This window comes from Oncorhynchus masou, chromosome 1, assembly GCF_036934945.1.
Source record: "Oncorhynchus masou masou isolate Uvic2021 chromosome 1, UVic_Omas_1.1, whole genome shotgun sequence".
NCBI classification, from domain to species: Eukaryota; Metazoa; Chordata; class Actinopteri; order Salmoniformes; family Salmonidae; genus Oncorhynchus; species Oncorhynchus masou.
Genome location: NC_088212.1, coordinates 3,074,663 through 3,089,862, shown reverse-complemented (window position 1 = coordinate 3,089,862; position 15,200 = coordinate 3,074,663). Strand labels below are relative to the sequence as shown.

Here is a 15,200-nt window from a genome sequence, read left to right as displayed (position 1 = left end):
TCTCAGGGAGAGCCAGGTAGAGCTACAGCGTGGGCACCTCTCTCTCAAAGGGAGAGCCAGGTAGAGCTACAGCGTGGGCAGCTCTCAATTCAATTCAATTCAAGTGGCTTTATTGGCATGGGAAACATGTGTTAACATTGCCAAAGCAAGTAAGGTATATAATATATAAAGTGAAATAAACAATAAAAATTAACAGTAGACATCACACATACAGAAGTTTCAAAACAATAAAGACATTACAAATGTCATATTATATATATATACAGTGTTTTTACAATGTGCAAATGGTAAAGGACACAAGATAAAATAAATAAGATAGATATGTGTTGTATTTACAATGGTGCGTGTTCTTCACTGGTTGCCCTTTTCTCGTGGCAACAGGTCACAAATCTTGCTGCTCTGATGGCACACTGTGGAATTTCACCCAGTAGATATGGGAGTTTTTCAAAATTGGATTTGTTTTCGAATTCTTTGTGGATCTGTGTAATCTGAGGGAAATATGTCTCTCTAATATGGTCATACATTGGGCAGGAGGTTAGGAAGTGCAGCTCAGTTTCCACCTCATTTTGTGGGCAGTGAGCACATAGCCTGTCTTCTCTTGAGAGCCATGTCTGCCTACGGCGGCCTTTCTCAATAGCAAGGCTATGCTCGCTGAGTCTGTACATAGTCAAAGCTTTCCTTAATTTTGGGTCAGTCACAGTGGTCAGGTATTCTGCCGCTGTGTACTCTCTGTGTAGGGCCAAATAGCATTCTAGTTTGCTCTGTTTTTTTGTTAATTCTTTCCAATGTGTCAAGTAATTATCTTTTTATCTAGTAATTAGTAATTATCTCTCTCTCTCTCTCAGGGAGAGCCAGGTAGAGCTACAGAGTGGGCACCTCTCTCTCAAAGGGAGAGCCAGGTAGAGCTACAGCGTGGGCAGCTCTCTCTCTCTCTCTCAGGGAGAGCCAGGTAGAGCTACAGCGTGGGCACCTCTCTCTCAAAGGAAGAGCCAGGTAGAGCTACAGCGTGGGCAGCTCTCTCTCTCTCTCTCTCTCTCTCTCTCTCTCTCTCTCTCTCTCTCTCTCTCTCAGGGAGAGCCAGGTAGAGCTACAGCGTGGGCACCTCTCTCTCTCTCTCTCTCTCTCTCTCTCAGGGAGAGCCAGGTAGAGCTACAGCGTGGGCACTCTCTCTCTCTCTCTCTCTCTCTCTCTCTCTCTCTCTCTCTCAGGGAGAGCCAGGTAGAGCTACAGCGTGGGCAGCTCTCTCTCTCTCTCTCTCTCTCTCTCTCTCTCTCTCTCTCTCTCAGGGAGAGCCAGGTAGAGCTACAGCGTGGGCACCTCTCTCTCTCAGAGAGCCAGGTAGAGCTACAGCGAGCCACTTCCACCAAGTATTAACTCTGGGGTGTGAAGAGTATACGCAATCAAGAAATCATAATTTTAGTGTGTTTTTGATTAATTTAGAACATATTCTATACTTTTTAAAATTTTACTTTGAAAATGTGGAGCAGATTTTGTAGATCTGTAGGAATTTGTATTTATTTTAAAAAGGGAATAAAGGCAACTTTTAGAAACTGTATCTAAAATTGCCCAACTCCTCTGACTAGTTTTAGTGTCTGTCAGAGTGCCCACCTCTCTCACTCGGGGAGAGCGAGCTGGAGAGAAAGCTACGTCACCAGGTTATGCAGGCCTCCAATCACTGCAGCACTAGTTACAACTTTGTGGAATGACTTAATTCTAAGATATCTTTTTTATTTTTAATACATTTGCTACATTTTCTAAAAACCTGTTTTTGCTTTGTCATTATGGGGTATTGTGATGTCATTATGGGGTATTGTGATGTCATTATGGGGTATTGTGATGTCATTATGGGGTATTGTAATGTCATTATTGGGTATTGTGATGTCATTATGGGGTATTGTGATGTCATTATGGGGTATTGTGATGTCATTATTGGATATTGTGATGTCATTATGGGGTATTGTGATGTCATTATGGGGTATTGTGATGTCAGTATGGGGTATTGTGATGTCATTATTGGATATTGTGATGTCATTATGGGGTATTGTGATGTCATTATGGGGTATTGTGATGTCATTATGGACTATTGTGATGTCATTATTGGATATTGTGATGTCATTATGGGGTATTGTGATGTCATCATGGGGTATTGTGATGTCATTATTGGGTATTCTGATGTCATTATTGGGTATTCTGATGTCATTATTGGATATTGTGATGTCATTATGGGGTATTGTGATGTCATCATGGGGTATTGTGATGTCATTATTGGGTATTCTGATGTCATTATTGGGTATTCTGATGTCATTATTGGATATTCTGATGTCATTATTGGATATTGTGATGTCATTATGGGGTATTGTGATGTCATTATTGGGTATTCTGATGTCATTATGGTGTATTGTGTGTAGATTGATGAGAATTTGTATTTATTTAATCCATTTTAGATTACGGCTGTAACGTAACAAAATGTGGAAAAAGGAAAGGGGTCTGAATACTTTCCAGAATAATATATAATAAACACTTTACACTGAATAAAAGTTTCACCCACCTTCTTAGATACCAAAATATCCTCCTACCTTTCTGTCATGTCAACCATCCATTCAAATTAAGTAATTCCATGTGTCTGCCCTTTGTCTTTATAAACCTTCACACAGCCAATTCCATGATCTGGGTTATTCAAATCAGCAACACTACAGCTGTTGATTGCAGTGATCATCATTCATCACATATGCTATATATATAATCAATACTTGTGATATAGACACTGAGTGTATAAAACATTAGGAACACCTTCCTAATATTAATTTGCTTCCCCTTTTGCCCTCAGAACAGCCTCAATTCATCAGGTCATGGACTCTACAAGGTGTTGAAATCGTTCCACAGGGCTGCTGGCCTATGTTGACTCCAATGCTTCCCACAGTTGTGTCCAGTTGGCTGGATGTCCTTTGGGTGGTGGACCGTTCTAGATACACACAGGAAACTGTTGAGTGTGAAAAACCCAGCAGCATTACAGTTCTTGACACACTCAAACCAGTGCTCCTGGCACCTACTACCATACCCCGTTCAAAGGCACATACAGTGCCTTGCGAAAGTATTCGGCCCCCTTGAACTTTGCGACCTTTTGCCACATTTCAGGCTTCAAACATAAAGATATAAAACTGTATTTTTTTGTGAAGAATCAACTACAAGTGGGACACAATCATTAAGTGGAATGACATTTACTGGATATTTCAAACTTTTTTAACAAATCAAAAACTGAAAAATTGGGCGTGCAAAATTATTCAGCAGTGTTTACTTGGTTGAGGTCAGACACCACACCCTCATAGGGTAATTTCCCCCTATTAATCATATCACAATCAACTTTTTCCAGTTGAATGTAGACACAAATATACTTTTTTTTTGTAATAAACATTTTCTAAAATATGTTATGCAAACGTGCAAATGAGGTTATAAAATACGTGTATTATTGCATTTAACGAAAATCAATTTTTTGATGTCTGTTGAAGTATTTTGATTCCATTTTGTTAAGACACTCCAGGACTTGTCCAGAGCAGAAAAATACTTAAAAATACTGTATAATGTGGCTGTATAATATACTGTATATAATGTACTGTATAATATACTGTATATAATGTACTGTATAATATAATACTAAAATACACGCACGTAAAATACATTTATGGTGCATTTTTCCAAAGAAAAATTAGAGATACATTTTTGTTGTTGTTGTTCCTACGTACAATTTAACCTCTAGACTAGACTGTGCATAAGGGTCTGTGCAGCAGCCTGGATGTTTGACGTCCCTGGATGTTTGACGTCCCCTGGATGTTTGACGTCCCTGGATGTTTGACGTCCCCTGGATGTTTGACGTCCCCTGGATGTTTGACGTCCCTGGATGTTTGACGTCCCCTGGATGTTTGACGTCCCCTGAATGTTTGACGTCCCTGGATGTTTGACGTCCCCTGAATGTTTGACGTCCCTGGATGTTTGACGTCCCTGAATGTTTGACGTCCCCTGAATGTTTGACGTCCCCTGAATGATTGACGTCCCTGAATGTTTGACGTCCCCTGGATGTTTGACGTCCCTGAATGTTTGACGTCCCTGGATGTTTGACGTCCCTGGATGTTTGACGTCCCTGGATGTTTGACGTCCCTGGATGTTTGACGTCCCTGGATGTTTGACGTCCCTGAATGTTTGACGTCCCTGAATGTTTGACGTCCCCTGGATGTTTGACGTCCCCTGGATGTTTGACGTCCCTGGATGTTTGACGTCCCTGGATGTTTGACGTCCCTGGATGTTTGACGTCCCTGGATGTTTGACGTCCCCTGGATGTTTGACGTCCCTGAATGTTTGACGTCCCTGGATGTTTGACGTCCCATGTTTGACGTCCCTGAATGTTTGACGTCCCCTGGATGCTCGCTCTCCCCGAGTGAGAGAGGTGGGCACTCTGACAGACACTCAAACTAATCAGAGGAGTTTGGGAATTTTTCTAAACTTGACATTAATCCCCTTTAAATTTGATTTCTTCCCAACAGAAATGCTCCACATTTTCAAAGTGAAAGAAAAAGTATAGAAAATGTTAATAAATTAATTTGTATGTCTTCACACCCCAGAGGTACTACTTGGTGGAAGCTCTGTGTCACGCCCTGACCTTAGTTATCTTTGTTTTCTTATTTTGGTTAGGTCAGGGTGTGACAAGGGTGGTTTGTTTGGTTTTTGTATTGTCTAGGGGATTTTGTATGTCTAGAGTTTTTGTATGTATCGTTTTTTTTGTATGTTTAGGGGTTTATATGTCTATGGTTGCCTAGATTGGTTCTCAATCAGAGGCAGCTGTATATTGTTGTCTCTGATTGGGGACCATATTTAGCTAGCCACATTCCTTGGGTATTTTGTGGGTTGTTAGTCTATGTTTAGTTGCCTGTTCTGCACTAGCCATATTAGCTTCATGGTTCATTTTGTTGTTTTGTTTGTTTTGTTTAGTGTTCGTTCTTTAATTAAAGAAGATGGACGCTTACCACGCTGCGCCTTGGTCTTCTCATTATGACGACTGTGACACTCTGGGGTGTAATTTTACATTCTAAATGATTTATAGCTGTAATTTTACATTCTAAATGGTTTATAGCTGTACTTTTACAAACTCATTCTAAATTATTTATAGTTGTAATTGCTGCCAAAAGTGCGTGTGCCATGTGGAACAGGTTGTGTAGATCTGTAGGAAGAAAACCCAACATAATCCCCCTTTTAGCTAAATGTGACATATTTTCAAATTAAAATAGATTCCCTAACAATATGCCACATTACATTGCTCAAATATCCAAATAGCATTTCTGCTAAAATACAAAACACACTACTGTACTTACAGATATAGACTTCTGCTCAAGGTCCACTCCTCCAGCGATGCTGAAACCAAGGCCCGAACCCTCTTCTTTGGAGAAGACTACAAAGTGGGTATCATCTTTAACCTAGGGTAGAGGGGGGACCAGACGCAACACACACACAGAGACACAGGAAGTGAGCTTTCAAGACAAGGATGAAAATACTGTCTCAGACATATCGTTCATGCTCATGTCCTTTAGCCTTAATCCAGATCTGTTAATACCAACTCCTGTCACTCAACACTCAGTAAAGACAGCAGAAATACATCTGTGACCTAAACAAACACTGTGTTTGGTTACCTGAGAGAGAGCTTTGGCCTCCTGTAGCAGGGCCAACACATCGGTCTTGGAGGTCAGCGAGGCCAGGACCGTCTGCAGCTTACTCTGCTCCACCGGAGAGCCAGCCAGCACTGTCAAACTGGAAAGAAGACAGAAAATAAAACATTTAAATATAATAAATACTATAGAAGTGACACTGCTTTACTCGTGTGTCTGTCTCTGTCTGTCTGAAATCTTGGAAAATAGAAAAATATAGAGATGGTTGGTGTTTTTACTCACCTGATGGACCAGCTGCTGAGATCTGTTTGACCGTTAGTTTCCCCCTGAATGTCGTCCTGGCTGGCCCCACCGTCGCTCCGACTGGCCCTGGTCGGGGGCACACCTGTGGGTTCAGCAGGCAGTTGACAGCACCCTGTCTGGTTCTGGAGGGCCTCTGTGAACCTGGCTGGGTGGATCTCCAGCTCCGTCTTAAATGTGCCGTTGGTCCCTGGGTTGCTGGAGAAGTCATCGGTGTACAGCTTGTCCAGGTCGGGCATGCTAAGGGCCCTGAGCTCCCTCAATCTGGATCGGGACAGGTTGGCGTGGCCCCGAGCCTGGCGGCGCCGCATCACCGGGGGCGTTTGAGGAGTTAGTGTCACACCCCCTGGGGGCAACATTTTGGGGATTTCACCGTCCGCGAGTTCGTCCCGTGTTTGTCCAAGTGGAGCTTCGTTTGTGCTGCAGCTTTGTGTCAAAATGTCAACGTTCGGGAGAGTCAGACTTGACGGCGACTTGCGAAGCTGAGGCGACAAAGGGGTCAAGGGGTTCGAGACGTTAATGTTGTCGACGCATGAGCTGAAGCTTCTTCGTAGCGAGCGGCAGTCTACGGAGTTCACCGAGCCGGACATGTAGCCAGACAGTCTTCGGTTAAGAGGAGGCTTCAAAGTTGCCGTCAGAGCATAGGACTGAGCGAAGGACTGGATCTCGATACATTTGAGCGCTGGCTTATCGAAGCTGGCCAGGTTCTCGAAGGACTTGATCCTCTGGCGGACAGAGAAGGGGTTGGGATCCCCGGGGGTGCTGTTGTCCGTGGAGAAACTACGGCGCTCCATCATCTTCAGTTTGGACTTGTTGGCTTTCAGGTTTTCCACAGCCATATCTGTTAGACAGGAGTTTCTAAGAGGGATGTTTATGATATCATTGTTTATAGGCAAAGGAACCACATCTACGGATTCTAGGCCTATTGAGTTCACTGCTGAATCATTTGTAGTGACATTTTCTGGACTACACACAGAGTCAGGAGCAGCAGGCCTGAGATTGGTCTCTACTGCACTTCCATTGACGTGTGACGTAATATCTGGTATATGAGTCGTTTGAGTAATTGAGTAATTCTTTGAATTCACAGTTTCCTTTCGCATCAGAACTGGCGTAGACGATGAGGAGGAAGGAAGAGTAGAAGAGGAAGATGAGAGTCGCACCTCAATGAAAGACCTCTGGGTAGTTGGGACTGATTCCGGTTTTTCCTTGGACATAGCAGTAGCTGAAGTCACTTTCTCCTCTTTGTTAGGGTGAAGCTCCAACTTAGCTGACTGTGCTGCCTCCAACGTGGTAGTGGTTGTGGGATTGGACTTGGGGTTGCACTTGTCCTGTGTTCGGTCACCTGCTTTGGGCGAGGTGAGGCTCCTGCTACTGATTCTGCTCAGATCCAACTGTTTGCCAGTCTTTAAGCTGCTAGATGAGGCTGCTGCCTTTCTGGTTAGCAGAGGAGAGTCTACCTTCTTAGCTTGCAGTTTGGGGGACTGGAGCGGGGAAGTTTTGCTTGCTTTCCTGAGGACTGCCGGACTTTCGGCGCTGGCTGGTTTCGGGGAAAGCTGCTGCTGGGTTTTGTTCTTACTCTTAATGCTGAGCCCCTTCAGTTTGGACATCGGAAGACTAGTAGGGTTATTCTGGACCAACCTGGGTTCCAGAGGAACTTTCTCTCCCTCCTTGTCTCTTGTCGTTGTTAGAGATGGTCTCGATAAGCCAGATCTACTATAGTTGGAGGGCATTGCCGCCGTTGAATGGGATGCTGCTGATGATGATGATGTACTATTAGATAGTTTACCTGATGTCGGCCTGGCTGTCCTCTCCTGACTCCGTGGGGTGAGGCTTTGGGTAGCTGCTACAACAGAAATTGTCTGGCTGGGTTTTATCACAGGTGTAGCAACGTTGCTGCCACTAACCCCATTGGCAAAGCATTCTGAAGACCTTGCCGGGCCTGGAGTGGGTACAGAATCTGTGTCCTTGGAAGACTGGGGGTGCACCATTTGGCAAGGGGAAGCTTTGGACTCTGCAGTCAAACAGGCACCTGAGGACTGCGAGCCAGATAGACTCTGAGACAGCGAGGGGGAAGTGATAAGGTTGGATTGGGTTGTTGTTACCACAGAGCAGTCTTTGTTTTGCTGAGAGGCAGCAGCAGGGTGAGTAGCTGTCGTCATAGCAGTATCAGAAGTGACAGAAGCAACAGAGTCTAGTACTACATCAAAGGGCCCAGACTCCTTTGTATTGTGGCTGCCGTCAGAGCCAGAGATAGGGATAGAGAGCCGGGGAGACAATGGCCCATCTGTTGGGTGAGTCAGAGCTGCCTGGCTCAGAGTGCTGGGCCGCTGGGACTCACTGTAACAAATCTCCACTTCCTCCTCATCAGAATCTGTGTCCTGTGGCTCAGCGCAGACAACGCTGCTCCCCGGTTTGTTATCGCCGGCAGTGCCATGGCTGTTGTCGGTGACCGTGTCTTCACTCTCTGAATCGCTGTCCTCGACCAGGTTGTACATGTGGCACTTTGAGGCGGCAGAGGCACCGGGGGGTTTCTCCACCCCATTTGCAAGAGCATTCTTCCCCTCGTCTGTGAGACTGAGACTGCTAGAGTTTCTGGAGTATTTGTTCAAGAATGTTTTACCCACAGGCAAGAGGCTACCATTATTTCCAGAGTCCAAGACAGAGAAGTCCAACTGACTGGACCGTGTTGGAGGAGTCAGAACATTACATTTGTCATTCTCTGGCAGGGCCTTGCTGTCTAGAGCTGACTTGCAGGATGTGGTCTCAGTACATTGTGCTTCTGAAGGGGCTTTGGGGATTTTGGACGAGAGCGCACTCTCAACATCGGAGGAACTTAGTTCGGTTATGACGTCATCGATGTAGGTGACAGGTATTTCACTGCTGTGGTTGGTTGGGGCTGTGGGTTTGAAATTGTGATTTGTTGCTGAGGAGGAGGAGGAGGAGGAGGGAATCCCTGGATTTGGATAACCCCCATTGGCCTCCTGGGAAGTTCTGGACTGATCCAGTACGGAGGGTTCGATGACATCACAACTCCCCGATGACATCATGAGGCTGGAGAGGCGATCTACAGCTGTGGGAGGAAGATATGACTTAATGAATTAAAGGGGCAGTGAGAGGTTTTTGTTCGATACAACTTTGCTTTATAAGTTGCTCTTATACCGTTAAGATAACACTGTAATTACTACGATAACAACATGGCTGTTACATTATTCCAGTAACTGGAGTGTAACAACATGTTAAAACACTATTTTCTTGACATAACAACTAGATTTACTCACTCTCTCCAGATGTTCATTCTTCAACTCAATATGACACCATCATTCATCTCAATGACCCTGTGTCATCAAGCCATAGAGTGGAAAACTGAATGATTGGACACCAGTGTTTAACGGGATAGTCATTAATACCAATCATGTGACCTAAAGCACCAATAACGTCAAACAAAACCAGGAAGTGAGCTGACATATGGGTTCTGTTTTAGATATCAACATTCCTGCTATCCTCTGCCAGCGTATATGTTCCCTCTGTTCCACAAACAACTTCAAACTCTCTAATCTAAGCAGAACCAGCAGCCTGTTTGGTCCACAGCCCAGCAGAACCATATAGTCATATTCATTATGATCTAGGATCAGGTCCTCCCTGTCCATATAGTCATATTCATTATGATCAGGTCCTCCCTGTCCATATAGTCATGTTCATTATGATCAGGTCCTCCCTGTCCATATAGTCATATTCATTATGATCAGGTCCTCCCTGTCCATATAGTCATATTCATTATGATCAGGTCCTCCCTGTCCATATAGTCATATTCATTATGATCTAGGATCAGGTCCTCTCTGTCCATATAGTCATATTCATTATGATCAGGTCCTCCCTGTCCATATAGTCATATTCATTATGATCAGGTCCTCCCTGTCCATATAGTCATATTCATTATGATCTAGGATCAGGTCCTCCCTGTCCATATAGTCATATTCATTATGATCAGGTCCTCCCTGTCCATATAGTCATATTCATTATGATCTAGGATCAAGTCCTCCCTGTCCATATAGTCATATTCATTATGATCTAGGATCAGGTCCTCCCTGTCCATATAGTCATATTCATTATGATCAGGTCCTCCCTGTCCATATAGTCATATTCATTATGATCTAGGATCAGGTCCTCCCTGTCCATATAGTCATATTCATTATGATCAGGTCCTCCCTGTCCATATAGTCATATTCATTATGATCAGGTCCTCTCTGTCCATATAGTCATATTCATTATGATCTAGGATCAGGTCCTCTCTGTCCATATAGTCATATTCATTATGATCAGGTCCTCCCTGTCCATATAGTCATATTCATTATGATCAGGTCCTCCCTGTCCATATAGTCATATTCATTATGATCAGGTCCTCTCTGTCCATATAGTCATATTCATTATGATCAGGTCCTCTCTGTCCATATAGTCATATTCATTATGATCTATGATCAGGTCCTCTCTGTCCATATAGTCATATTCATTATGATCTAGGATCAGGTCCTCTCTGTCCATATAGTCATATTCATTATGATCAGGTCCTCTCTGTCCATATAGTCATATTCATTATGATCTAGGATCAGGTCCTCCCTGTCCATATAGTCATATTCATTATGATCAGGTCCTCTCTGTCCATATAGTCATATTCATTATGATCAGGTCCTCCCTGTCCATATAGTCATATTCATTATGATCTAGGATCAGGTCCTCTCTGTCCATATAGTCATATTCATTATGATCAGGTCCTCCCTGTCCATATAGTCATATTCATTATGATCTAGGATCAGGTCCTCTCTGTCTATATAGTCATATTCATTATGATCAGGTCCTCCCTGTCCATATGGTCATATTCATTATGATCAGGTCCTCCCTGTCCATATAGTCATATTCATTATGATCTAGGATCAGGTCCTCCCTGTCCATATAGTCATATTCATTATGATCAGGTCCTCTCTGTCCATATAGTCATATTCATTATGATCAGGTCCTCTCTGTCCATATAGTCATATTCATTATGATCAGGTCCTCTCTGTCCATATAGTCATATTCATTATGATCTAGGATCAGGTCCTCCCTGTCCATATAGTCATATTCATTATGATCAGGTCCTCCCTGTCCATATAGTCATATTCATTATGATCAGGTCCTCCCTGTCCATATAGTCATATTCATTATGATCTAGGATCAGGTCCTCCCTGTCCATATAGTCATATTCATTATGATCTAGGATCAGGTCCTCCCTGTCCATATAGTCATATTCATTATGATCAGGTCCTCCCTGTCCATATAGTCATATTCATTATGATCAGGTCCTCCCTGTCCATATAGTCATATTCATTATGATCTAGGATCAGGTCCTCCCTGTCCATATAGTCATATTCATTATGATCTAGGATCAGGTCCTCCCTGTCCATATAGTCATATTCATTATGATCTAGGATCAGGTCCTCCCTGTCCATATAGTCATATTCATTATGATCAGGTCCTCTCTGTCCATATAGTCATATTCATTATGATCTAGGATCAGGTCCTCCCTGTCCATATAGTCATATTCATTATGATCTAGGATCAGGTCCTCCCTGTCCATATAGTCATATTCATTATGATCAGGTCCTCCCTGTCCATATAGTCATATTCATTATGATCAGGTCCTCTCTGTCCATATAGTCATATTCATTATGATCTAGGATCAGGTCCTCCCTGTCCATATAGTCATATTCATTATGATCAGGTCCTCTCTGTCCATATGGTCATATTCATTATGATCTAGGATCAGGTCCTCCCTGTCCATATAGTCATATTCATTATGATCAGGTCCTCCCTGTCCATATAGTCATATTCATTATGATCAGGTCCTCTCTGTCCATATAGTCATATTCATTATGATCAGGTCCTCCCTGTCCATATAGTCATATTCATTATGATCAGGTCCTCTCTGTCCATATGGTCATATTCATTATGATCTAGGATCAGGTCCTCCCTGTCCATATAGTCATATTCATTATGATCAGGTCCTCCCTGTCCATATAGTCATATTCATTATGATCTAGGATCAGGTCCTCCCTGTCCATATAGTCATATTCATTATGATCTAGGATCAGGTCCTCTCTGTCCATATAGTCATATTCATTATGATCTAGGATCAGTTCCTCCCTGTCCATATAGTCATATTCATTATGATCTAGGATCAGGTCCTCCCTGTCCATATAGTCATATTCATTATGATCTAGGATCAGGTCCTCCCTGTCCATATAGTCATATTCATTATGATCTAGGATCAGTTCCTCCCTGTCCATATAGTCATATTCATTATGATCTAGGATCAGGTCCTCTCTGTCCATATAGTCATATTCATTATGATCAGGTCCTCTCTGTCCATATAGTCATATTCATTATGATCTAGGATCAGGTCCTCCCTGTCCATATAGTCATATTCATTATGATCTAGGATCAGGTCCTCCCTGTCCATATAGTCATATTCATTATGATCAGGTCCTCCCTGTCCATATAGTCATATTCATTATGATCAGGTCCTCCCTGTCCATATAGTCATATTCATTATGATCAGGTCCTCTCTGTCCATATAGTCATATTCATTATGATCAGGTCCTCCCTGTCCATATAGTCATATTCATTATGATCAGGTCCTCCCTGTCCATATAGTCATATTCATTATGATCAGGTCCTCTCTGTCCATATAGTCATATTCATTATGATCTAGGATCAGGTCCTCACTGTCCATATAGTCATATTCATTATGATCAGGTCCTCCCTGTCCATATAGTCATATTCATTATGATCTAGGATCAGGTCCTCCCTGTCCATATAGTCATGTTCATTATGATCAGGTCCTCTCTGTCCATATAGTCATATTCATTATGATCAGGTCCTCCCTGTCCATATAGTCATATTCATTATGATCTAGGATCAGGTCCTCCCTGTCCATATAGTCATATTCATTATGATCAGGTCCACCCTGTCCATATAGTCATATTCATTATGATCAGGTCCTCCCTGTCCATATAGTCATATTCATTATGATCTAGGATCAGGTCCTCCCTGTCCATATAGTCATATTCATTATGATCTAGGATCAGGTCCTCCCTGTCCATATAGTCATATTCATTGTGTTCTAGGATCAGGTCCTCCCTGTCCATATAGTCATATTCATTATGATCAGGTCCTCCCTGTCCATATAGTCATATTCATTATGATCAGGTCCTCCCTGTCCATATAGTCATATTCATTATGATCAGGTCCTCCCTGTCCATATAGTCATATTCATTATGATCTAGGATCAGGTCCTCCCTGTCCATATAGTCATATTCATTATGATCAGGTCCTCCCTGTCCATATAGTCATATTCATTATGATCAGGTCCTCTCTGTCCATATAGTCATATTCATTATGGTCTAGGATCAGGTCCTCCCTGTCCATATAGTCATATTCATTATGATCAGGTCCTCTCTGTCCATATAGTCATATTCATTATGATCTAGGATCAGGTCCTCCCTGTCCATATAGTCATATTCATTATGATCAGGTCCTCCCTGTCCATATAGTCATATTCATTATGATCTAGGATCAGGTCCTCCCTGTCCATATAGTCATATTCATTATGATCAGGTCCTCTCTGTCCATATAGTCATATTCATTATGATCTAGGATCAGGTCCTCCCTGTCCATATAGTCATATTCATTATGATCTAGGATCAGGTCCTCCCTGTCCATATAGTCATATTCATTATGATCAGGTCCTCTCTGTCCATATAGTCATATTCATTATGATCTAGGATCAGGTCCTCTCTGTCCATATAGTCATATTCATTATGATCAGGTCCTCTCTGTCCATATAGTCATATTCATTATGATCAGGTCCTCCCTGTCCATATGGTCATATTCATTATGATCAGGTCCTCCCTGTCCATATAGTCATATTCATTATGATCTAGGATCAGGTCCTCTCTGTCCATATAGTCATATTCATTATGATCAGGTCCTCTCTGTCCATATAGTCATATTCATTATGATCAGGTCCTCCCTGTCCATATAGTCATATTCATTATGATCTAGGATCAGGTCCTCTCTGTCCATATAGTCATATTCATTATGGTCTAGGATCAGGTCCTCCCTGTCCATATAGTCATATTCATTATGATCTAGGATCAGGTCCTCCCTGTCCATATAGTCATATTCATTATGATCTAGGATCAGGTCCTCCCTGTCCATATAGTCATATTCATTATGATCAGGTCCTCCCTGTCCATATAGTCATGTTCATTATGATCAGGTCCTCTCTGTCCATATAGTCATATTCATTATGATCAGGTCCACCCTGTCCATATAGTCATATTCATTATGATCAGGTCCTCTCTGTCCATATAGTCATATTCATTATGATCAGGTCCACCCTGTCCATATAGTCATATTCATTATGATCAGGTCCTCCCTGTCCATATAGTCATATTCATTATGATCAGGTCCTCTCTGTCCATATAGTCATATTCATTATGATCTAGGATCAGGTCCTCCCTGTCCATATAGTCATATTCATTATGATCTAGGATCAGGTCCTCTCTGTCCATATAGTCATATTCATTATGATCAGGTCCTCCCTGTCCATATAGTCATATTCATTATGATCTAGGATCAGGTCCTCCCTGTCCATATGGTCATATTCATTATGATCAGGTCCTCCCTGTCCATATAGTCATATTCATTATGATCAGGTCCTCCCTGTCCATATAGTCATATTCATTATGATCAGGTCCTCTCTGTCCATATAGTCATATTCATTATGATCAGGTCCTCCCTGTCCATATAGTCATATTCATTATGATCAGGTCCTCCCTGTCCATATAGTCATATTCATTATGATCAGGTCCTCTCTGTCCATATAGTCATATTCATTATGATCTAGGATCAGGTCCTCCCTGTCCATATAGTCAAATTCATTATGATCAGGTCCTCCCTGTCCATATAGTCATATTCATTATGATCTAGGATCAGGTCCTCCCTGTCCATATAGTCATATTCATTATGATCTAGGATCAGGTCCTCCCTGTCCATATAGTCATATTCATTATGATCAGGTCCTCCCTGTCCATATAGTCATATTCATTATGATCTAGGATCAGGTCCTCCCTGTCCATATAGTCATATTCATTATGATCAGGTCCTCCCTGTCCATATAGTCATATTCATTATGATCAGGTCCTCCCTGTC

At 42.5% G+C, this 15,200-nt stretch overlaps 1 protein-coding gene across 4 annotated transcripts in view; it reads right to left on the bottom strand.

Moving 5' to 3' along the window:
* pdzd2 (PDZ domain containing 2) overlaps positions 1-15,200 on the bottom strand; it is a 197,690-nt gene that overhangs the window by 9,364 nt on the left and 173,126 nt on the right. For all 4 annotated transcript variants that reach the window (XM_064929142.1, XM_064929218.1, XM_064929302.1 and 1 more), the window contains 3 exons: positions 5,934-9,021; positions 5,676-5,793; positions 5,361-5,462 (listed from right to left, as the gene is read on the bottom strand). In XM_064929142.1, coding sequence (XP_064785214.1) covers positions 5,361-5,462; positions 5,676-5,793; positions 5,934-9,021 — 3,308 coding nt within the window. The remainder of the gene's footprint in view (positions 1-5,360; positions 5,463-5,675; positions 5,794-5,933; positions 9,022-15,200) is intronic.